Source organism: Anser anser (genome assembly GCF_964211835.1).
Source record: "Anser anser genome assembly, chromosome: 30".
In the NCBI taxonomy this organism is placed as follows: domain Eukaryota; kingdom Metazoa; phylum Chordata; class Aves; order Anseriformes; family Anatidae; genus Anser; species Anser anser.
This window is the reverse complement of record NC_139751.1, coordinates 1,255,195-1,280,029: the sequence shown is the minus strand read 5'-3', so window position 1 is coordinate 1,280,029 and position 24,835 is coordinate 1,255,195. Positions and strand designations below refer to the sequence as shown.

Genomic DNA, 24,835 nt, shown 5'->3' with positions numbered 1-24,835 from the left:
TGCTCGGTGCTGTGCATGCAGGTATAAAGAGGCTGAGTCTAAGGAATTATGAGTTAGGATCAGACTGTTAAAGTTAGAGTTGTCAAGTTTTAAGCTCCTGTTTAATTATCTTGTTTCAAAGTTTGGATGAGTGACGCTACAAAGACGTTAAATTTCAGTGCTTATAAATACCAGGTCCGCTTTAGAGTCACGGGAAGGGGGCACAAGTACTGATTCTTTTGGATGTGCTTAAGCTCAGACGTGGAGTAGCGAATCTTGCTCTGAAGTGCAGCTCTTCTGATTGCCAGGTCCTGCACCCAAACCACAGCAGCTCTTCCTTTAGCACCCTACTCGTTGTGCTGCTGGCATCTTGTTACAGGCAATAGTTAGGTTTTGATAAGCAAATACAAAGCTGTGCTATATGTTATGATATTAAAAAGAAAAAAGGGAAATTGAGAGTAATTGTTTGATCCTTTCTTTTGGCTTGAGGATTTCTGGCTAGCTGGATCTGTTATTTTAACTAGAAATGAAGGTTTTAATTCTTTGGCATGGTAGTTTAAAGAACGGTTAATAAGAAGCTCAGTAGCTTGCCTCCGCTGAACGCTGGTATCACAAACAGGACTCCTCCAAAGCTGAGCGAGAGGTGAGAAGTTGTGAAAAGATTCCCAGGCCAAATACTAGTGTTAGGGGTTAGGAGAGAACTCCCAGGAGCGCATCATCCCCATGTTACTGAATTTTCTCCGAATCGTATAACGCTGGTAACAAAATGTTAGCAAATTAACTAACTATCCCTTTAGCCTGTAAAAATTCAAGTAATATTCTGCTCGTTAGGGTGCTGGAAGGTGTAGGAGACGGCTGAAGATGCCTGCAACAAGTCAGATGTGATGGGCTGGTATTAGAAGTTCCCTGAACTCGAGGTGCTTGCCCGAAGTTGTTTACCCAGAACCACACACCGAGCAAGTGGTGGAACTGGAACCCAGGACTTGTGGTTTCCTCTTCGTTTCTCTAATCCTGTGGGAGTTTGTGAGAATTCACCAGCGGTGCATATTTAGATGACACAACCGCTCTTTTTTTCTGCATGACTTCAGGTGACAACCTCAAGCTAATTGCAGCTGCGTGACCTCTGGTTTTAGTTTTTAAAGAGTTCCCACTGAGGCAGGATTCATTTTAAAAGTGAAATTCCAGTAGCAGCCATTTCTAGCGTGCCCTGGTGAACTGCACAAAACAATCATCTCTTAGGTTCTCTATTTAGCTCCCTGTATCCATGGGAAAAACAGACATTTCCAGGATGATAAAGCCACTCGCTTCTTGACATGCTGGAAGCAGACAGAACGTGGAGAGCCAGAGAGAGGTCTGCTTGGTTTTGTAATTAACATGAGCAGCAAAGGCTCTTGCCGCTGGTATATTATTGGTTTTCCTGTCAACAAGGCGCGCTGGTCAGTGGGATGATGAGTACTGAACCCAGCTTCTGAACACATTTTCTACAGGTTTGCTCTTTTTCACAGCTCAGGCTCGAGATTATAAATTATTGCATCAGCCAAAGGCATTTACTCCCTGTGCCCATAACAGTGGTGTCTAAGAGGGCTCTGGTGTAAATGAATGCGGTCTCTAAAAGCAACTTACGTATGTTACTTCAGCACAAGTTAACCTGCTAATTCTTTTCCATCTTAATGCAATAATGAGAGTGTGCCATTGGAAACGTGGCAAAGTAGGGGGCAAATCACACAGGTACGAAATAACAAAATACGCTTTTCATTGCACATATCCCTGTCTTTTACTTCATGTGCCTAGCAACCCTTTAAAAAGAAAAAAAAAGCAGCAAAAAACTCTTAAGAGTAAGGTCAAAGAAGGACTAGGTATGTTTTAACTGATAAGGTTGTAATTGAACAGATGTATTAATATACTAATTAGGTCTGCTTTGCTACAGGAAATAAAAGGAAAATCCTATAATTGTATGCTAAAACAGAAAAGGACACTCAAAAAAAGGCTGCATTTCTTTTCTGCTCTCAGAAAATTGTGGGCTATTTTCCAGGGGTTGATCCGGCTTTACAGAAGGAATCCAGAACTCAGACACCCGCTCCAGCTGCAGCTCCAGCCTCAGCATCATCGTCATCCTCATCCAAATTTCACCGAGCCCGCTCAGGGGGAGCCAGAGATGAACGCTATCGATCTGGTAAGGGCAGGGCAAGAATTCACCTGGGATTTTTGTCAGTGAGGAAGAATTTACCATGTATTTCCAAGGAGTCAAGCTCACTATTTGTCCACTGATTGAAAGTCCCACCTTGGTTCTGTATGAGGAAACATCAGGCTTGTTGGACTGTAGCTGCTGAAGCAGAAAGAGTGCTAAGCAGAAAAAAATCCCAAGTAACTCTTTGCCTTCTTGATTTTCTGGCCTGAATGCAGCTCTTCAATGCCAGTTGTTCACAGAACGGAAAGCCTATTTTAACCGGGTCTGTAAGTAACCAGATTCAGTGAAATGTCAGGTAATAATTTGCTCGTGGAATTGATGACTGCTGTGCAGATCTGCTCTAGGATACTGGAAAGTGAGAGCTGTCTTTCTCTATCAATGCTTAAAGCACTTCCAAAGAGCAGCAGCATTGGCTGACTAATGCCCTGCTGATTTCCTTCTCCACGAAAGGAAAGCAATGGAAGCTGGCACCTATTTTTTGTCTCAACCTGGCTTAGTTTTTCACTTTGCATTAATGGGATTCAAGTTTTCCTCACAACAGGGGCGAATAAATTACATTAAATATACCTTTTGCAGTAACACTGCTATCATATCACCATCTAAAGAAGCATTAGAAGAGCCTAGTTCTCTCTCTTTTTTGGAAGAGCATCATTAAAATACATTAATTTGTGAAATTGATGTAGATGAGCTCTTTTACTTATTGTAGTAGTTTAGTATGTCTTCTCATCATCAGTGATGTGTCTTCTTCTAAACAGTTCTGCATGTTTGCAGGAGGATGGTAGCCTCCTGTCCTAGCCTGTTTCAGTTAATGATCAACATGGATTTACAGCTGCAGTTAATAACTTTCAAGATTTACATGAAATTTGTATCTATTATTTTTTTTCAGAACATCAGGCTTTTCCTAAATTCGACAACTGGCTCAGAGTTTTTAAGTTTATAGACCAGAGTTGCACCTGGGGCTGTGTACACTGCTAGCCTGTGTGCATATTTTGAATTGTGCACAAGCATATTTTAGGATAATCTTTGGGCAAGAGGAACAGTCTGGTGGGGCTGGGACTTTCTATAAAATTTGCTATAGACACAAGAATATGATGACTAAGCCAGAAGATTCCAACCTAAAATCCTGGCCTTGCTATGAGCTTGCTAAATGTAGAAGCATCAGTTTCCTTTTTTTGGTTTGCTTGTTTTTTGTGTTTCTTTTTGTTGTTTTGTTTTGCTTGCTTTTTTGTTTTTAAAAAAGGAAAGGTTACGTACAAGATTGCAAAATGTAGCTGTTTGGGAAGGTGCAGTAACATGGGAGCCTTGCATAAATACAGAAGGCTAGCAATAGTTGCACTTGTAAGCCTTGCGTGTTCTTTTTTCTCCTCTAATGTTGCAAAACTGAGTACATTAACTTCCATTTTGCAGATATCCACACGGAAGCAGTTCAGGCAGCACTGGCAAAACACAAAGAACAGAAGATGGCCCTGCCTATGCCAACAAAAAGACGATCTACCTTTGTTCAGTCTCCAGCTGATGCCTGCACTCCCCCAGGTTAGGTTCTTACAGTGTGCTTGTCTGGGTGGATGTTAAGGTATGCATTAGTAACAGTTTCCAAATCAAGAGGCTGCAGTTGTCAAAATATTCAAGATCTTCTGCACATTTGTAGGTAGTGTGTTACTCCTGTAGCTCTCTTGCTACATTTGAGCAGCTGCTCGTTTTCATGGAGCTGCTGTTAACGGCTGTGGAAATGAGTCCTCTTTTGGGAGCTTTTAAAGAATGAATTGGGAAGAACTGAGCAGGCTTTCTGGACTGACGCTGCTTCTTTTGCTTCCTTCACACCTATTTCAGTTACAGAATTCATGTTTTGGTAAGGTTACACGACTCGACATACAGGAGGATTTGCAGCGAGGTATGTTTCTGGGCAAGGACTTCAGAGGGCGTCCTGTGGGATTCCATGACATGTAGGACTTTTCTTTCCTAATCCCTCCCATGCAATGGCCATTTTGCCTCAGCAGCAAAACACCTCAGATAATGAGGTGTCTGTTGTGATGCATGTGCAGCAGATATTAATAAACATCTCCATTTTCAAGCAGCTATGTACCCAGGCTTAAAAAGGGATATTTGTAATTTTTAGCAGCGTCTTTTATGTTGGTTCTCACTGTGCAGAAACACCAGGGTCATTTGGATTGAGGATGAGAGATGAAAAAAGAGAGAAAAACCCTCCTAATTAGAAATTCACATCTCTGTTAAACTGTGTTGTTAGGCCACTTATAACTATTCTTTCACCTCCTTTTTTCTTCATACTTCCTTTTATCTTTCCCTTTCTGCTGGGTGCTAGTGCCTGTTTATGGTGTCTGTTCAGGTCTCAGCTTTGTACTAACTTGTCCAGGACTGCAGCACATTCTGAGCTGTGGGCACTACACAAATAAAGGTTAGCATTCACTCACAATCATTTGGAATCAGTTTTTTCCTCCAGCAGGTGATCACTGAAGAACAGGTAAGTGTTAGATGAAAGCCTAACTGAATGTTTATATGTAGCACCGCACAGCTTAAGGTGTTAAGTAACGGGTGCTTTCTTCATGATAAATATTTCACAGCTTTCTGGATATCTATTCTCGTGGAAATGCAGGATGTAGTTCCTTTTTGTGGTTGTGTGCATCCGTTCCACCCCCCCCCCATCCCTTTTTGTTTTCTGCCATTGAAAGGGAACCATTTAGAATACCAGACAAAAGCATTTTCTGCATGTGGCCTTGGCACATCTGTTTCCCAGTGCCTGCATTCTGCTTTTGTTGCTGTGAGTTTTCACTTTTGGGAATGAGACTGACTCCTCACTTTCCGTTTCAGAATTACCAAAGTTAGGCAAAACAGCATCTGATAGCAGAATACGAATGGACAAGTAATGAGAGAGAATAAACATGGAGAAGCCAGGAGAAGGATACTTGTCTGATGTGTTGTATCTTTTGTGTGCTTTAAACAAGGGCAAGACACCAGGAGTACACATGGTCAGATTGGATATGTCTGCTGCTTTAACTTCTGTTTTGGCCTACATAACCTTGTTTGACACAGCCTGGGAAAAAAGATCTTCATATTACAAGCCTGTGCCGTTGATATGTGAATTGCAAGGAGAGCATGTTCAGTGCAATGTGCTTTTCCCTAAGCAGCTAGATTTTCTTTTCTGCTTCCACACAGACACGTCTTCCGCATCCGAGGATGAGGGGTCGCTAAGGCGTCAAGCTGCTCTTTCTGCTGCATTGCATCAGAGCTTACAGAATGCTGAGTCTTGGATCAACCGATCTATTCAGGGGTCATCCACATCTTCATCAGCATCTTCTACACTTTCCCATGGAGAAGGCAAAGGGACCAGTGGGTCACTAGCTGATGTATTTGCCAATACTCGAATAGGTAGGAGATGGGTATGAACAGAAAAATCGCTTCAAGTTCAGATTGCATTAATAAAGCTGGAGTTGTCCACTTCGCAAGGGAAATTTGGAGCAAGAGTTTAGTTAGTTTGGGTGGAACTTGTTAGGGTCGGTTAAAGTTGTACCGTCACGATTTTTTTTTTTCCCCCATGAGTTTCAGTACATTGGGTTGGTTGAAAAAAGGGGAAGTGGTGAGCCGGAGCTTATCGAAGTAGAAAAGATTCTGTGGTGTGATGGGAGCATTGACAGGTCTAGTGGGCACAACTTTCTTTCTGCATACTGCATTGCTTCTGTCACAGCTAGTTGAAGCTACCCTGTGCACAAAGCTACCATATGCAAGTCAGATTTCGCATCTGTGCCCTGATGAATACCATCGGGGTGTTTTTGCCTATCGAGGGGGGAAATGTTGTGTTTTAACGTTCACTTTCTGCTATAAGCCCTGATGGTTTATTGTTTGTGTTATACCCAAAGAAAAACAAAACAAATAAAACCAAGCCAACCAAATATGAGAACAACTGAGCGTGTCATTCCAAAAAATGGCCACAACGAAATAAAGATTTAGCACAGGTCTTTTGTGACTAGTCTGAGAGATAATCAGAGCATCCAGGTACTGAGAAGGCGGAGCAAAAACCTACAGATCTGGATACCCCAGGCTCAGTTTTTTGAGGCTCTGAGGTGCTCCTTGCTGCTGATGCTTCTGTATGGAATTGCAAAGTTTGTTTTTGCTCTGTGTACGTTTGTCTTTTTTATCTGCTGTTAAGGATATTATTGCATCTTGGAGATGTCTGTATTTTGTGTGCTCTGTGCTTTTGCTTAACTGGTTTGGGGCAAGCAGTGCAAAGAAGTGCTGGTATTTTTAATTGTTTCACTTTTTTATTTTCCCTCTGTTATTTTTTTTCTTTCTTTGTTGCCACGCAAGCTGTTTTCTGAAATGGAAAACTGGGGGAATTGCCCATAAAATGTAGTCAGTGTAATTAATGCCTAATTAAAAATTAGGCTCTTCTTAGTTGGAGAATACAGAAAGCCACATTACCTTTTCTAATGAATTAAGGTAATCTAGGTTTTTACCTACAGAATAACTGCCATCTGATATAGCTAAAAGGTTGTGCAAAACCTTCAGATGATTGAACGTACCGTGTTGTATAAAGAAATCCCAAATAAACAAAAAATGCATATTGAAGATGAAGTTAATGAGAGCTATAGAAGTATGCAGTTCCTTGCAGTTTTGAAGCTTACAAACTCATCTGAAAAGCTAATCAGCCTCTTGCAACTTAAAGCAAGAGGCAGACCCAGCTCACTCTCTTCATTAGATTTTAAATCTGTTGTTTGACTGCTGGACAGGCTCATACTGTTTAACCACCGAGCTGGAAGAAATATAAACCCAATGTGGTTTTTTTTGCTGATGTGCTTTAGTCAATAGTCTCCTGCTTGTTTTGTTTTAGAAAGCTTTACTGGCAAAAAAAAAAAAGTTAAATAGTATAATTCTAGCAAGAGAGATTACCGAATAGGTGAGGTAGGTTTTTGTTTGGGGGTTTTGAGTATTTCAGAGCTCATTTGGATCACAAACTTTTTAAACGGTATTGAATGCCAAGAGATTTAACTTACTTTTAAAGGCTAGAGTCCAAAAATTGGAACTTCTTGAGTATTTTACCAAACTGCTTTCCTGACACGGGTGAAGCCACTCATCTTGTGCCTTTGTTTACTGTTTTCTAGAATAGATAATATACGCTTCCCAGAGCTACTTAATGTTTAAGAAGCAGTGTGTTCAGCATTAGTAAGAGCCCCCATAAATTGCACATTAAATTCTTTTTGAGTTTGTTATTAACAGGTAACTAACACTTTGCTTGTTCCATCTGATAATGGAAGGTATATGTTAATTGTCGTCTCAATTGTCTCCCTTCTTTTAGAAAATTTCTCAGTTCCCCCAGATGTCACAGCAACTACCTCCTCTTCCTCAGCACGCCCGGCAGCAATTGACCTTCCTCCTTCAGGGATCGTGAAAGGCATGCACAAGGGATCTAATCGGTCTAGTCTCATGGATACTGCTGATGGTATGGAACCTTTCAGAGTACACAGAAATTAGAACGGTGTTAAGGAAGGGCTTGATTTGGGAGAAAAAATCCTGTGACTTAAGTTTATCCTATTTAAGGACTTCATAAGTGTGAGATAGTTTTGGCACTTGCATTAGCACACTCCCATGCTACAGCAATCACCTACTTTGTACTGAACAGGAGATAATCATGGCAGAGATTGGCTTTCTCCTCTCCTTACTGCTTTTTTTTTTTTTTTTTTTAAGAAAAAAAATATAAATGCATAGGTAGGCTAATTGTTTTTAAAAGCTTTTGTCCTGGAATCCTCAAAAGGAAAGGTAAGATGACTAAAAGCATGTAGCTTTTAACTGTAATTAAGATCCCGTGAAGCTGATAATATTCGCTACAAGCTGGTTGCCATAAACCTTTGTGCAGAGGGGCAGCACTAATGCTTCTGGTCTTGTTGTGTCCTCCCTCTGCTGGCAGTTCTTCCACTACAACTGATTGATACTGCAGGCAGGTGCAGATCTCCAGGTTGTTTTTTACAGTAAGCGCAGTGTGTCAGAGACAGAGGGAATTCAGCCCATAGAACGGAGTAAATGCTTTAAAAATTATTTCTATTACTAGCATTTTCTGACCATTAAGTTAATAAAGAACTGATACAATACTAATGTCATCCTGCTTGGCACAACCTTTAATAATGGAAGCACGCCAAAAGAAGTATCCTCCAGTAGAAGGAGGTAAGTCATAAATGTTAATAGAGATGATGAATGCTTTTATTAGACAAAATCTTTCCCTCCAGGTGTTCCTGTGAGTAGTAGAGTATCCACGAAAATTCAGCAGTTGCTTAACACCTTGAAAAGACCTAAAAGGCCACCTCTGAAAGAATTTTTTGTGGATGATTTTGAAGAAATTGTGGAAGGTAATAGAACCAAATCATGTTTTTGTTAGTCATTTATCATAAGAAAATGGACACGCATAGTTCTGTGTTTGTTTATGCCATTGTTTTTGAAGTTGACTCAGTTTGGTTCGCTGTTTGCTGCTATCAGTAGCATTCATTAATAGTCTGATTAAAAAAAAAAACAACGGTGTTTGAATACTGTACTGCCAAGCTTTGTGTGGCCTCCTCAACGTTAACTTCTTACGATTACAAAAATTTATTTACACAAGTATTTAAACACGTTTTTAAAAACCCTTCATTTGCTTAGGCTTCTTTAATTAGATTTCCAAAACGGGTTGTCTTTACTGATAATTTTATTACAGCCTGATTTTGTAAGATTGTTTTTCTTTTATCCAATTCCTCGCTATTGCATTTGAATACCTTTTCATAGCACCTTAGGAAAAAAACTAGGATGATGCTCGTAATGATGTTTTGTGCAGAGCTTCCTAGAAACCGAAATGTCATAGGAGTTGTTAAACCTAAAGGCTATAAGGAAAAGGGCTTGTTTTCAGTGTGCCTTGCCAGCTTAACTGCCTGGGAACGCACGGTCCAAGATGAGCTGGGAACATTGTTGAATTTTCTTCAGTTCCACAGCCTGACCCGAATCAGCCCAAGCCGGAGGGACGCCAGATGACACCTGTGAAGGGAGAACCACTGGGAGTTGTTTGTAACTGGCCTCCTGCCTTGGAAGCAGCACTGCAGCGCTGGGGAACCACACAGGCCAAGTGCCCCTGTCTGACAGCACTGGATGTTACAGGAAAACCAGTTTATACCCTCACGTACGGTGAGTTGGGCCCTGGCTTCCGCTGCTAAACTCTACTGGAAGAGCAGTAGCGGATAGGGCACAGGGTTGTTGGTCTTGGTGGGGTTGCAGACACCTTCCTGGCTTGTGAGAGCTTTGTAGACAAAGCAGCGTAACTGAAACAGAGGTGACTGTAGACGCTTAAAGCACTCAGGAATTGAAATATTCTCTCGTCTGCTGGGTTGATTTAGAGCTGTGCAAGTCTCTCTTCTTTGTGTTCTAGGCAAATTGTGGAGCAGAAGTCTCAAGCTGGCCTACACACTGCTTAATAAACTGGGGACCAAAAATGAACCCGTGTTAAAACCTGGAGATAGGGTAATGAGTTTGGGACTGTCTGGTTCTCCCTCTGAAACAAAGAGGGTTTGGGGGGGGGCTGTAACTTACCACAGACACTAAAACCTTGTTCTTCTAATAACAAGGCTCTTATCCCAGGAACAGGCTATTTGGAAATGATACTTTTGTGACTTTTCAGTCCTCCTGGCTCCTCTCTAAGCAACTTCTTGGCTCTGGACCCTGAAACACATCTTAAGGAAGAACATTGCACCTGAGAGAAATACAGAATTTTAGATCTGTTTTGGCTGTATGTGCAAATCTATGTGTATGTGTGCACAGGGAATGCTGCTGTTACTGCATGAGGAATGAGTGCACATAACACATTCTGTGGAAGAGTGCTTGAAGAAGCCCTGTGAAAAATGCTGTTAGAATGTGAAATAACAGTTTTCTGACTTCTAGTCACTATTGTTTTGAACTTTCGCAAATTTTCCTTGTATTTCAGCTAATGAAACGTTTTTGTGAATTGTAGGTAGCCCTTGTTTATCCCAACAATGACCCAGTCATGTTTATGGTGGCATTTTACGGCTGTCTCCTAGCAGAAGTCATACCAGTGCCTATAGAGGTACCTCTTACCAGAAAGGTAACGTTGATGGAACTTAGAGGAGTGATAGGCTGATGTGGGATGAAACCCAAGTCAGGCCATCAACCTCTGAAAGCGTTTCACAGCATCCAGCTACTGCCTGAGCAGTTCTGTATCAACGCAACGTGCGAGACCTTTGTGAACCTGGAATAGGAGTTTAAAAATGGAAAAACATATTGACCAGAGAGCTGTGCTGAGCAGCTGCAAATGGTCCATTTGCCTAAATGCTGTAGTTTTGACTACAGTAGTATTGACTATTATTATTGCAAATAATTTGTATGGTACAGATAATACTGCGAATCTGCCTTCTGCTTCATGTGAAGGGGGCTCATTTCCAACCATGCTTAGTGTCTGATTTTGCTGGAAGCTGAAGGTGCTAAGTATTTCTGAAGACTTTCTGGCACCTTTTGTAAATTCTCAACAAATCATTTTCTTTACCCTTACCAGAATTTTTGCAATACTGCCTGCCATATTATTGCTGTGTCAAAAACTGTCTAAAGTTTTTTTTTTGAAGTCTAAAGTTTTTCTAAACTAAAGAATTTCATAAGAGTTAACAAAAGCAACAGGATAATGGCAAGCATATGGCAAGAGAGGTGGTAATGAAATGGTAAGCTAGTTTGGTAATACTATGGGAATCACAGAGCTTTGCTTTCATTTGTCTTCAACATGACAATTGCTATAGCAACCAAATATAAAATTAAAGCTTTTCTTAGCATTTGTCCAATCAGGTTTCTTAGTGAGCTACCTCATTTCAGTGTTTTTATCATTGTGCAATAGAAATTAGTTACTGGGGAAACAGAAGCCTTGTTATTTCAGTGTAATTATACATTTTGATTTTTTTTTGGCCTCATGATTTCTCTTTGAAGCATCTGGCCTTCCGTTAATGAAAATAAATGGTGTACACTCAATGCCTATACGCTGGGCATGAGCACTCCTTTTCTGTGGATTTCCTATGCAATGCATCTTAGTTTTGCCAATGCTATATTTGTTTTGGGTATTTTTTGTGCAGTCTATCCCCAGTTACGTAATCTTTTCATTTCTGAACTTCAAAACAAATTGAAAAGAGCAGACTTGGTATGCAGAAGATTAAGTATCCCTTCTGCATTTCTGTGATGACTTACTGTTTTCCTGTGGACTTTTACTGGCTTATAGGTATGTATCCGTTTTCACCCAGCATGACTTTGTGCTGGATATATCATCTTCCAAAATGTGCTATTACATAAACGTAGAAGTGGTTGCATTCCTCCCTGCCAGACAGTGGTTTTCAGAGTTTCAAACCATTTCCAGACATTGGATGTGGGAGGAAAAAGACAAACCAAAGGAAAGAGTGCTTGCGAGCATGGGTTGTTTCCGTCTCCTCTCAGTGTGATCCATAATATTACCATCCAGTTACTAGAGCATTACCAAGCCTTGGAATTTGGTAAGGGGAAAGTTGACTTATAGTATCCTTAAACAGGAATGACTCTTCCCTCTCTTCTCCATGCCTCTTTCCTCAGGATGCTGGTGGTCAGCAGATTGGTTTTCTACTGGGAAGCTGTGGGATCGCTTTGGCCCTCACCACTGAAGTTTGTCTGAAAGGGCTTCCAAAAACACAAAATGGAGAAATTGTGCAGTTTAAAGGTTAGTTCGCTTATATGCTCACTTTTGATTGTACCAACTGAACTGTCTGAAAGTAGTTGTCACAAGTCTGAATGCATTTTGGAGAGGCAAAGTGAACAACTGTTCCGATAGCGTCGCTTACTGTTGTGGGCTTTATGCATATGGTATAGATTGATCTACGTATCTGGCAGAACTACTCCGTTGTTCTGGAAGTTGTGATGAATCCACCTCAGGAGCCAGGGTTGTCCTCAGATCCCTTCAGTGGCATTTGGCAGGTTCAGAAGCAGTTTTGTTAATGATACAGCAAGCTATATTTAGAAATACTGCAGGGATCTTTCCTGCGTAGAGGAAGTGCCTTGTTGCCCACTGAACTCCCTGATGAGAAATGCCTTCTGGCTAGCAGCTTGGGTTGGATTGCTATTGTGCTTGCATAACTGAAGTTGGATAAATGTTGGGGGGGCTTTTGTGTATTCTTGCAGAATATAAATCCGTCACTAAATAAACTGATATTAATGTTCCACTTTAATTTTGGCTCTAGGTTGGCCTAGACTCAAATGGGTTGTGACAGATTCAAAATACCTCTCCAAATCTCCTAAGGACTGGCAGCCCAACATCTCAGCTGCAGGAACTGAGCCAGCATATATTGAGGTAAGTAGTGAGTGGGGAATAGGAAGTAGTTCCCGTGAGCTGAATTTAATGTTCTAATCATCAGAGAGCGAACACCATCACCTCAGTACCTTAAACTTCTCAGTTTTTAGCCACTGAAACAATTCCTTCACTGTGTACAACCTGCTGTGAAGCTTATTTTAGTTGTATTTTTGTGGCCTTTGAGCACTGCTTAAAATGAATAGGAGAACACTGCTCTTGTTCCAGAGAGCTAGTAGTGGAGACAACTGGGCTAGCTGAGATAGTGTATTTGATAACACAGATTTCTGCAACTGCTTAAGCCAACAGCACTTGGAATTTTCTGTCCTTCCTAGCAGAGCTTATTTTTGTTTGTACATCCCAATAAGGCAGCTTCTAGGAATTGCAGTGGTTTAAGTAGTAACAGTAATTAGGCTATTCTAAAATTACCAATTGGCTTTCCAATTTACTTACAGGAAGAGAAGGAGATGTTCTGAGAAGTAGTAATAACGAAATAAGCACAAATACATTAAATTACTATCTTCATCTCTGGGATTACTCTGAACACATTTGATACCTGAACGACTATCTTTTCCATAGTCAACCTTGCTGATACTTTTCTACAAGCAAGGACTTTTTTTGAGTCTCTCTCAGCAGCTTTAGAGGAACAAAATTTTGTTTAAGATGGACTCTGTATTTTAATTTTCTTCATATTTGGGATCCAGATTCACACCATGACTTTCTTTCTCTTCTGTAGTACAAGACTAGCAAAGAGGGCAGTGTTATGGGTGTTACAGTGTCTCGCATCGCAATGCTATCTCACTGTCAAGCTTTGTCTCAGGCTTGCAACTATTCTGAAGGTAGGTGATGTCACAAGCAACAAAGGAATGAAGAAAAAAAAGCTAACCTGTGTATCTATTGAGTGCAACTTTATTTTTAGAGCTGTATGTCATAGTACTTTAAAATGCAGAGTATGTCTTTTGAAAGCCATCACTTTGATTTCCACTGCTTCTGGGAGTCAGTGTTTGAATGATGTTCTCTACACTCTTCCCCTGCTACTGCTCGCGCATAATGAGGTTAAGACCCTTTCTATTCTATTGATGTACATTACACGCTGGAATGTAAATTTCCTGCAACTTTCTGGGATGTGTTCCCTCTCTTCAACTGATGTTTGGTTGCCTTATTTTGCATAACAAGGAACTCTGACTAGCGAAATGTATAATCAGATGAACAAGGCTCTGTACTTGCTTGCTACTTGTGTACCTCTTGGAACAGATCTGACAATAAAATGACAGATACAAATGTGTACAGATTTGACCATAAATAATGGTCACAATCATCCAAGGACATTTTGCTTCAAAACTGCAATTTTATTTTTCCAGGTGAAACAATAGTGAATGTTTTGGATTTTAAGAAGGATGCAGGGTTGTGGCATGGCATTCTAACGGTGAGTTGAGCCCGTGAAGGCTTTCTGAAGCATTTCATAACTCTTCGTAATTGCAGCATGTTGAGGAGATGGTTTAAGGACCATTACCTACTAAGTCAGCCATACCAGAGAACTGTAGATCTGGTGGGAAGTGTAGAAGCATCCTCAGTAAATGTATGTGGATTTAAGGTGGGGGGAAGGGCTTTATGGGGGCTGAGGGTGACTCCTGCTTCTGCCTCTTAATACGTTTTGTTAGCCCTTTGCTAAAAATCCTTTTCCTGTTTTTCAGAATGTAATGAACAAATTGCATACTATCAGTGTGCCCTATTCTGTGATGAAAACCTGTCCACTGTCATGGGTGCAGAGGGTTCATACCCACAAAGGTAACTGTGCACGTTCCACAACTTAAGCTTGAAGATTTCAGGATAAACAAGTGAAGGGCATTAAAATCTAAAATGCTTTAGAGCCTATCCTCGTGCTCTTCAGTGACAAATGGGCCAAAGCACTAATTTATTTCTAAATATGCACAAAGTCCTAATGCCACACGAACATCAGCAAGCTGCAGAGAACTTGGAGACCTCACAACCTGTGTTCTTGAAGTCAGTGCCTTTTATGAGATCAAAAAAATAGCTGAGCACAGAAGGATCCCAAGTCCTTGGCGAGGACATTCAGATGATGGTAATAATTCATGTGTCTTGGAGGAGAGGCTACAATAGTTGTAGACCCTGGCTGAGGTGATGGGGAAAATGTCCTGCATACAACAGCAAATGCTGTTGTCTAGTAGGGTTTGCTGTTACTGCAGGCTCAAATGCGGCTTGCTTGCTTTAGAGTATTCTTATATGGAGTATGTGAGTGTATATTCACATAAAAATGACTCATGGAAAGCTTTTATTTGTTCTGATATCTATTTTTGTGTTGGATTGCAGCAAAAGTTGCTTTAGTCAAGTGTCGAGACTTGCACTGGGCCATGATGGCCCATCGAGACCAAAGAGATGTCAGTTTGAGTTCTCTACGGATGCTGATTGTAACTGATGGTGCAAATCCCTGTGAGTATGCACATTCTGCTGTTCCCACAAGAGAGGTTTCTCAGAGAGTTGTTACCATATGCTCAAATTGAACTCTTGTAGTTAATTCCAAGAAGATCAAAGTTAGGGCAGCTGCCTAGTAACACAGAACTGTGGATTGTGGTACTTGAGTGCCAGGGCAATGGGTTTTCTGTGCTTCCATCCTTTGAGTACGAGTTGTGAAAGGTACTGCAAAGGCAGAAGCAGGAGAGTTGAATGGGAAGAGCTCTTATGCGTAAAACAGAATTCTGCTAGACACAGTGAGATTGGTTTTAAATTGCTCACTGGGGATAAGGTAAAGGCTTTTGAGAAGAAAATTGGAGGGGAAAAAATACCCTGAAAGATCTGTAAGGAATGCTGATAGCGAAGAGACATAAAGAACGTTCATCTAGATGGTACCAACTGGAAGGGATGCGTGGAATACCATTAGACCTGTTTTGATTATGCCCACTGCGTGGAAACAGACCCTACATATGTCTTGTTGCATATGAATTGTTGCAGGTTTGGAAAAGATTTTAATTTTGTTGTACCATGAGTGTGTAACAACTCCAACAACTCCAGAGCAAGCTGGAGGAGAAAAGCAGACTTGTTCAAGGAAGAGTATGCCTTTTCCCAAGTCACGTTCAGTAGGCACTCCTTTGTGGCTGATACCTTGGAAGATGCTACATGGAGTTTTTAGAAGGGATACGGTGTATATATATACTCTGCAAATATAATGGTCTTATTTCTAGGTTATTTTAGAGACAGATTTTAAAATTTAATTATGTAAAGTCGTAGTTGCATATTTTCTTTCTTTCCAGGGTCTGTTTCTTCATGTGATGCCTTCCTGAGCTTGTTTCAGAGCCATGGGCTTAAACCAGAGGCAATTTGTCCATGTGCCACATCTCCAGAAGCAATGACTATTGCAATACGGAGGTAATGGGCATAGAGCATTGCAGTCTGTTTGCTAGATTAAGTGATCCTGGCTAAGGTTTGTGCACACATCTGTTGGTCGTAGTTGACTTCAGCATGCAATAAGCTCCACTGACATTTACTGTGTGTGCTCAGGGTGTTCAAGTAGCTAGGCCGTTAAACATTTCTCCTAGCATGTAAGTGCTTTTTTCCCTCTAAGATGGACGATAGCTCAACTGCACTTTTAAGAAGTGTGCGCTGCTTTTTTCTGCTCTTGGTTTACACAGCTAGTGTGGTATTTTTGAATCAGAGATTGAATTTAATGTCACTTCAGACTGTAATTTTCGTAGTTTTTCTGTATATTGCAGCCACCTCTAAATATATAGCACTAAAATCATCTGGCCTGGGAGCTGGTGTTTAACACAGGTTAAGCTAAAGACCTGGCAGAAGAATTGTGATTCAGATGCACAAGAATAAGATTTCTTATTGATTGTTGTGGCTCTTCTGGGGACAATCTCTGCTGCCGTCTTACAGTTTTAAATCTGTTATGTAGAGAAAAGACACTGAAGTAGGCATTTTTCTGTGCTTTGATATCTTCATCAGAGTCTGATAATAGCTTGTATGTCTGATTTGGCATTTTGATTTGTGTGTCCTTCAAAGGCCTGGGGTCCCTGGAGCACCTTTGCCTGGAAGAGCCATACTGTCCATGAATGGGCTGAGCTTTGGTGTGATTCGTGTCAACACTGAAGATAAAAACTCTGCTCTCACTGTTCAGGATGTTGGCCACGTGATGCCAGGAGGTAAGAATATGCAGGAGTCCCCTGTAAGATCTTTTTGCTAATGCTCTAGAGCACTGGAAGATTTTAGAAAAAGATGCAGTTGGTATTCTCTCCCATATTCAGCCTCAGTGCTGCAGGAGTCCCCATAGCATGTTGCATTTGTTGTGGTTAAATATGTTAATTCCTAGATAAGCCAAAAACCTTGGGGCCTTTTTTTCTAAACAATATATAATTTGTCCTAGGAATGATGTGCATAGTGAAACCTGATGGACCACCTCAGCTGTGTAAAACAGATGAGATTGGTGAAATCTGTGTTAGCTCCAGAGCAGGAGGAATGATGTATTTCGGGCTGGCAGGGCTGACAAAGAATACATTTGAGGTATGTATAGTAAAATGCATGTTTCTTTCCTGGTTTCCTGTGTAGAACCAACAGTCTTTTATGATCTCTTGTTTTTGTAACTGAACTGTTAATGTTGTTTTTTAAAGAGAGCCCCTGAAAACCCTGTTACAGTTAGACGTTTTCAGTGCAGAATTGTTGAGGGGGATGTCTTTCTACCCTCAGGCAAATCCACTTTGCCTCCAATGTCCTCCCTTCTGTTGCAGGTTATCCCTGTGAACTCGGCTGGCTCTCCAGTGGGTGATGTGCCATTTGTCCGTTCCGGCTTGCTGGGCTTCGTTGGACCTGTACGTAACACAGCTTTTTAGCTTGCCCTGCTGTGTTTTATTTGTGCTAATAGCCTAGAACTGTTAAAAGACAATCATTTGGGTGCAGAAGTACGTGTACATGGTTGCTAGCTGTGTATGACAAGGCAGTTGAGAGAGAATGTGTTTGAGCCAGTAAGAACCCTTCCTTTCCGGGCACGTTGTCATTACAGTGCCTTATTGTATTGCTCCTTACATTTTTAGGTCGCTAGTTCTTTTAAAACCAAATGTAAGGATCTTTTGTATGGTGGTACTGCTTCACGTGCTGGAATGTCTTGTCTCAGTGAGTTGCTTGAATGCTTCTCCTGGTTTAGTTATAAATGGTGTAATTGAAAGAGAAAATATTTTATATAAATTCTGTTGCCTATAATTTCAGTATCTAGATCCGAGTAATAGTTATAAAATATGCAAATCATCAAAGACATTTGAATACCTGCTTTATATACGTTACTGACTGATACCCTTTTATCTTTCAGGGCAGCTTGGTGTTTGTGGTTGGAAAAATGGATGGATTGCTGACGGTTAGTGGGCGCAGACACAACGCTGATGACATTGTCGCAACTGGATTGGCCGTAGAGTCGATAAAAACAGTTTACAGAGGAAGGTTAGCAAAATAAACCTTGCCTCTTCCCGTAAGCTTCTGCATGTAATATAGTGAAATGTGATCTTTACTGTGATCTCCAGTTTCTCTTCAGTAACTGGTTTGTTTGCTTAGGTCAGTTGAATTCGTGTTTTTGGTTTAGACAAAAGTTGGCCTGATCCTGCCTAACACAGGTCTGTTTTCCCCAGTATTCTGTCTGGCTTTTCTTCAAGCCTGTGTAATTTAGGGGAAGGAATTGAGTAACAAGATAAGTCAGCCACAGAGACGCTGCAAAGTTTATTTCTCTGTCTCTGTAGAATTTAGTTTTAAGTCTCTGTAGTAGCTGGCTACTGGCTGATGCTCTGCAGCAAGGGTGAGTGTCATTAATTTTCAAAGGTCCTTAATTTTATTTACCAGTTGTGGGTATAACTTTCTAGATCATTGAGAAGATTTAGAGCTCATATCTCTAGGACTTGACAGAAGGTTTTAAGCCTCCTACATCACATAGAAAATGTTAAAGCTTTTTTTGCATTGGTGATTTACTACAGGGTTGGAACAGGAATGTAATAGCAGGATGAGAGGACACGGGCCTTTGCTATGTAGGAATTTCATCAGAAGGTGGAATTACTCCTTTATTCCACAAAGTATTTCCGTTTTGACTCAGTTTAACTGTCTTACGTTTTTTCTCTGTATTTGCCCCATGGTTGTGGTGGTTTTCTGTTGTTGGTTGGTTGTTTTTTTACGAGCTTTGTCTTTAATCTATTTCTCTGGTTGCCTATACCAAGGAGCAAATTTGACATTCCTGCCAATACAGCTCTCCCATTGTCCCTAGGATTGCTGTATTCTCAGTCTCTGTCTTCTATGATGAGAGGATTGTGGTGGTTGCAGAGCAGAGGCCAGATGCATCCGAAGAGGACAGTTTTCAGTGGATGAGTCGAGTGCTGCAGGTAAGCCCAGTTATACAGGTGGATGAGGTGAGTTTGTGCAGCGTGTGGGCAGATCAGAGGCCACCAGCATGCTACAGATGGAAAGAGCATAGGCTCATGATCCCTCTTGGCACAAGGTATTTTTACAAGGTTGCAGGCTGGGTACATCTGCTGTGTACAAGCTGTTCTGTTATGTCCTGAAGGTCCTGGGAAAGCGTCTGCAACACAGAATAGCGTAAGCTCTGACAAAGTGATTGGCATTATGCTAGCAAGGTGACTGTGTAGAGAAACATAATTGCCTCTCGACACTGCAAATCAGATCCAGTGCTCAAACGTAGGAATTCTGCTTCTAGAATTACATTGTGCTGGTGTTCAAAGTTATGCTTTAAAGTTGCCCTTATCTTTGAGATGTGTTTTCAGCAGGGAGATGGTGAGCAGAGAACGGTTAAAACAGCTGAACAAGCATAGTCCTAAGAAAGTAGAATAAGTTGCAAACGCTTACTTTGAGAGCTGCATTCATGTATGCTGTGAAGTATGCAAACTGGGGAGAGAAGTCAGGGAAGTACCTGGTGATGTGAATAATGTATTAGTTGCCTGAATGCTGAGGCGAGGCGGACAAAAAGGAACAGAGTGATGGCACAGAGGAGACAGATGGATAAAATCCTAAGATGAAAATCATATGATTCATCAAGCAACTGTGTATATTTTGAGAGTTTAGTCATGAAAGATTTAAAAATGGATTTCTTGTATACGGAATGGGTTATAAGGGAAGAGATGCTAACAAGCACCTAACTCTTACCATAGGGCTTGCTAGTGTTACACAGGGCAGATGGAATGACAGTGACTGTCTCGCTCCTTCAGTACTTTACAGTGTACGCATTTGTCTTGTGGTATGTCAGCGAAGCCAGTAACGCTAGACTGTTTCCAGTAATACCAACAATTCAAGTGATGACCATCTTTCCTTTCTCTAGGCGATTGACAGCATTCACCAAGTGGGTGTATATTGCCTTGCTCTTGTGCCAGCTAATACATTGCCAAAAACTCCATTGGGAGGGATCCATATCTCACAAACTAAACAGCACTTTCTGGAGGGCTCTCTGCATCCGTGCAACATCCTCATGTGCCCGCACACGTGTGTGACGAATTTGCCAAAACCCAGGCAGAAACAACCAGGTAACATTTTGTTTAACATTAGTAAACTGAAGTCCACCACCTCAGACCTAGTAGGCTGTTTTTGTGTTGTGATCTATGGCTAGGGCAGGCTTGATGCTTCTCTTAGTGTCAGTCAGGAATTGTGATTCCTGCCTCTGGGAACATTGGGGTTGTCTCTGCTGATGAAGAGGAGACTAGCAATGCCTTCTGAACTGTATTAGTGAGGTTTCATTACCTCTCTTCTCATCTGTGCCCAGGAGCAGTGAGAGCCTGCAGAAAATCTTTGTACCTTTTGCTCTTCAACAGATCGCAGTTCTAGGCCAGCTCCTTATCATTTGCATTAGAAGTCCTGAGTCTGGCAGTACATCCCAGACCTAGAGCCTCCTCTACAAAGCAGCACTTTTTCTTTTGTGTTAGTTCCTTTTTTGGGGTCGAAGAAACTCAGTCTGCCTCATAACAGAGTGACTTACCTTTTGGTCATACATGAGTCACTGTGAGGCCTCCCATCCTGTCAGCTTTTGCTTGTTTTAAACATTACCCTGCTGCAGATAATTTGGAAAGGCACTGTTGATAGCATGTGGGTGTGTTCCTGTGTTCTGATTCTGTGTGGCTGTTCTTTACCAACAGGTGTTGGCCCTGCCTCCGTGATGGTGGGGAACCTGGTCGCTGGGAAGCGTATTGCTCAAGCCTCTGGGAGAGATCTTGGTCAGTTAGAAGACAATGATTTAGTTAAAAAGGTAAATCGGTATTTGTTGCAACTAAAGGATGGGAAAAAGAGTTTGCCCTACAGCTGACCACAAAGCAGCAATGTGAAGCAGACTTAAGTAGTGCCTGTGAAATAGAAGCACTAGTGTTTAATTACCACCTCTTTGTTTCAGCACCAGTTCCTGACAGAGGTATTACAGTGGAGAGCTCAAGCAACTCCTGACCACCCGCTCTTCCTTCTATTAAATGCCAAGGTACGGTCAATTTTTTTGAAGGTCCACAGCATGCTATTCAGCCCAAATTTGAGACTGTGTTTAAGATTTTTGCACACTGCGGTGTCCTCTACTTAGCCTCATCAGATATTGCCCTAGGATTTGTAACTTAAAATTTGCACCTTCGAACCTGTAGGCCATTGTCATCTTAACGACCATAATGGTTCAATGCTTCATTTTAAAACTGAACGTGTTTGTAGGTCTCACTGGTTCCTGTATGATTTAATGGTGTATCCCTGTTGAGTATATTCTGGCAAGGTTCTGGTGCAAGAAGACCTGAACTGACTCCCTGGAAGGTAGAATTTCCTAGAGCAGATCTAACTCTGTTTCTATCTTTTTGATATCGTAGTGGATAAAGAGCTCGATGAATGGCAGCAATGTATAGGTATCGATAACTAGTAGCTATAGACTGAGGGTAGTAAGCAAGGTTGTTGGGTTGTTCTTTTGTTTTTGTTTGTTTTCTTTCTTTGGTTCCAGCAACTGGTTTACTGCCACGTTGTGCCAGGCCTTGTTTAGAACATTTTTGTCTCCTTTCAAGGGAACCACTGTGTGCACAGCCACCTGCCTTCAGTTGCACAAAAAGGCTGAGAGAATTGCATCAGTTCTGTGTGACAAAGGACATCTCAATGCAGGAGACAATGTGGTGCTTCTTTATCCTCCTGGTAAGCAAGTTTTAATAAGAACTGCATCCCACTGTGGAAATGCAACGTGGTGTTTCTTTGAAATCTCACTGAGATCTGGAAATATCGGAGAGGTCGTTGAAGCAGCAATACCTTAGGGACTACATAACTTGCTGATCTAGTTTTGACTCCACAGAGAGCTGTCCTAATGTCTTTCAGTTGCAGTATCAGGACTCAAACTTCGATTCTCTAGAGTTTTGGAAGAGCCGATTTGTACCTTCTGACTCCTGGAGAGATGCTGTGAGCTCTAGGCATCTTGCTGTCTCCTGATGTTTAGAACAAAAGCTTTAAAAACTTTTGTGGTTCTCAAAGAACCTCTGGTATGATCTGCTCACTTCAAGGTCATTAGAAACATGTGACCACGCTGCGTGTGCTGGAGAAATGGATTAATTAGTCACCCTACCAGAGACTCCTCGGCTCCTGGACTGTTCAGGTCTCGTTTGCCTGAAGTCACGCCAGTCGGCAGCTCTTCATTCAGGGAAAGCATGTAGTTTGCTTCTGGTACAGAGTGGTGCCATCGCCTTCAGCCGTGTGGAAAATGGGCGCTTCCTCTGAGACTGTTAGGTGCCTCTTCTACAGCAGGAGGCTGGGAGCAGGGGGCAGTGCAGTCTGCTGTGGCCAGCAGCACACAGCTTTCTCACTTGGCGTGTGTAAGATGCTCACTGCTACCGAGAGGTGCTCTTTGGTGTGTGTACTTCCACTGCCAGAGAATTGTGTTTTGTCATGACTTTTGAGTCATTTAACAGCTGGGACATTCTTTTCTTGAAAGATGAATATTTTTTGCAGTCTTCTCTGCTTTCCCTTATCCCAAGCTTCTTAGCTTCCTTGTCACGCTGGCCTCAGTGTTTGGACTGCTTATGTTGCACTTCTGTGCCGTGGGAGTGACTAGCCCGTGTTCCTTTTTCTAATGAAAATTTTAACTGATGCTCAGAGAACAAGTATTTGGGGAAAGGCTGGTGTCCATCCACCAGCGCTGTACGCTACAGCCTATCGTGTCCTTGCAGGCATTGAGCTCATCACCGCGTTCTATGGCTGTTTGTATGCTGGCTGCATCCCCGTGACTGTGAGACCACCTCATGCTCAGAGCCTCACTGCTACTCTGCCCACTGTGCGAATGATCGTGGAAGTGAGTAATGGGGCCGTCGCTGAGAGCGGGGCTGGAGCTCTCTTGTTTCAGCCTCTCAGATCTGAATGGGTAACACAGCTGTCCAAACTCCCGTGCTGTTTAAGTGACAGCAGTGACTGAAGCACGTCTTATACCTGAGGGACAGTGATTTAATTCATAAGATGCAAGTGAAAACCGCCTCTCCTTTTTATGTGGCAACGTGAATTGCCTTGAAACAGTTGGTTTCTGAGGGATACTAACATGTGATGTTACCTCAAATTTCATATTGATGCTCATCCTGCTATTAGTTACTTTACAAGTTTGGTAACCAGGAAAGGATGTCTCTGCATTATAACCATGGGGAGGAAGCTAGATTTAGGCTGTGTAATGTTTTACCTGGGCTAAAGGTCCTGCCATGCTTATTTGCATTTTAATCTGCATTTGGGGTTTTAGTGAAGGAAGTGTTGAAAATTAATGCAAGTCTGCTTGGGGAAACTAGCTACAGATGGTAAAATATATTCTCTGAATATCAAATCTTGCAATGACAAGTGTCTGCGGGACGTGCTTTTTGTCTTGTTTTTTAGCAAATGTTTATCTTTTTAGGTCAGCAAAGCTGCCTGTATTCTCACAACGCAGACCTTAATGAGACTACTGAAATCCAGAGAGGCAGCTGCTGCTGTAGATGTGAAAACCTGGCCAACCATCATCGACACAGGTGTGGTCCGTGGACTTAAAAGACTTTTTCAAGTTCTGTGTAGGGAATACCAAAGCGAGACACTGCCCCCTCACTTTAGATGTTAACCAGATGGCTCATACAATTTTGTTTGAATACCTAGAAACTGTCCAAGATATAAGCCAGGTCTGACCTTGTTTGCTCATCTCTCTTCTGCATTTGTTGAGATATAAATGGAACACAATTTTATTGAAAAATCACGTTGCAGACAACAGTAATTCCCTTATGACAGCTTCTCATGTCATGGTCAACTTACCTTGTCTCCTTGTCTGGCACTGGAGAGCGAGCAACTCAGATAACATAATAAGCAGGGTATGTTTTTGCATTAATTGTGTCTCTTATTATGTAGTCATGCTCCATCCTTTGGCCTTGGAGATTAAGAAAATAAAAGTAAAAACATGTATTTAACATTTTTGGTTTACACACAGAAGAGTTGGTTGGTCTCTTCTCCCTTTTTCTGAGAAGGAATAACTTTCTACATGAGAACTTTGGCAAAAGTCTTCTCGTATACTAGTCTGTCTCTTTTGGAAAGAGAATTAATTGAAAGCTTTGTGGTCCACCTCAGCCTATTTGAAAGTTGTTCTCCTTTCAAATACCAGTTGAGTATTTAAAAATTCAAATCTGTTTGTTCCTTTCTTGTACAGATGACTTGCCCAGGAAGCGGCTGTCTCAGATCTACAAACCACCTACGTCTGAAATGTTAGCATATCTAGATTTTAGTGTTTCCACAACAGGCATGCTTACAGGAGTAAAGGTACAGTAAAATGGTTTTAGAAGATGTTTTTTTTTGGAGTCCTGCCTTTGGCTGATAATCCGAACCACCTCTCCTGTATACCTCCACCAAAACTGGCTTTTGTAGATTAAATAAAGACCCTGCTTTTCTTCCAATAACCTATGGATTTGCTGCACAGAATGCAGTATGACTGCAGGCTGAAGAATTAGTTCTGCTGTGCAGGAAGACAGGTCTCTACAGGGAGCATCAGGAATTCTGCTACTGCCTCCCGCTGGAGAGTAGCCTGTTAGGAGAGCAGTGAGGGATGTGAGTAGCAGAGCAGTGAACTTTGGCTTTCCCGCTGCTGCACCAAAAGCAAAATAAGAATGCAGTTGATAGAGAAGATATGATGAAACTAAAACAAAAAGAAAGCCTTAGACTGGCATTAATGATCATCTCTATTTGGGGTCTGAGATACCTAAAGCTTTTAAGCAATAGCTGTTGGTATCGCTGTTTCTGGTTTACTGTGGCTCAGAGGGTTTTGCAGTGCTCTGCATCTGCTATGGGAGGTAAGAAGAAATACAGTTATTGAGAAGTGCTATCAAGGCAAACCTCTCATGATTATTCTCTGC

General features: G+C 41.6%; 1 protein-coding gene across 4 annotated transcripts in view; it reads left to right on the top strand.

Annotated features, from left to right (window-relative positions):
* Positions 1–24,835, top strand: part of DIP2B (disco interacting protein 2 homolog B) — a 68,311-nt gene that overhangs the window by 34,323 nt on the left and 9,153 nt on the right. For 2 of the 4 annotated variants that reach the window (XM_083814180.1, XM_083814178.1), the window contains exons 3-29: positions 2,012–2,152; positions 3,575–3,700; positions 5,339–5,551; positions 7,476–7,619; positions 8,401–8,520; positions 9,125–9,322; positions 9,564–9,655; positions 10,143–10,253; positions 11,750–11,873; positions 12,391–12,500; positions 13,234–13,336; positions 13,859–13,923; positions 14,192–14,285; positions 14,829–14,948; positions 15,767–15,881; positions 16,518–16,657; positions 16,879–17,015; positions 17,240–17,320; positions 17,815–17,942; positions 18,751–18,865; positions 19,816–20,017; positions 20,624–20,733; positions 20,875–20,955; positions 21,512–21,635; positions 22,658–22,779; positions 23,362–23,473; positions 24,136–24,245. In XM_083814180.1, the coding sequence (XP_083670306.1) occupies positions 2,012–2,152; positions 3,575–3,700; positions 5,339–5,551; positions 7,476–7,619; positions 8,401–8,520; positions 9,125–9,322; positions 9,564–9,655; positions 10,143–10,253; positions 11,750–11,873; positions 12,391–12,500; positions 13,234–13,336; positions 13,859–13,923; positions 14,192–14,285; positions 14,829–14,948; positions 15,767–15,881; positions 16,518–16,657; positions 16,879–17,015; positions 17,240–17,320; positions 17,815–17,942; positions 18,751–18,865; positions 19,816–20,017; positions 20,624–20,733; positions 20,875–20,955; positions 21,512–21,635; positions 22,658–22,779; positions 23,362–23,473; positions 24,136–24,245 (3,338 nt within the window). The remainder of the gene's footprint in view (positions 1–2,011; positions 2,153–3,574; positions 3,701–5,338; positions 5,552–7,475; positions 7,620–8,400; positions 8,521–9,124; positions 9,323–9,563; positions 9,656–10,142; positions 10,254–11,749; positions 11,874–12,390; positions 12,501–13,233; positions 13,337–13,858; positions 13,924–14,191; positions 14,286–14,828; positions 14,949–15,766; positions 15,882–16,517; positions 16,658–16,878; positions 17,016–17,239; positions 17,321–17,814; positions 17,943–18,750; positions 18,866–19,815; positions 20,018–20,623; positions 20,734–20,874; positions 20,956–21,511; positions 21,636–22,657; positions 22,780–23,361; positions 23,474–24,135; positions 24,246–24,835) is intronic. The other 2 variants (XM_083814179.1, XM_083814181.1) reach the window with 2 other exon arrangements.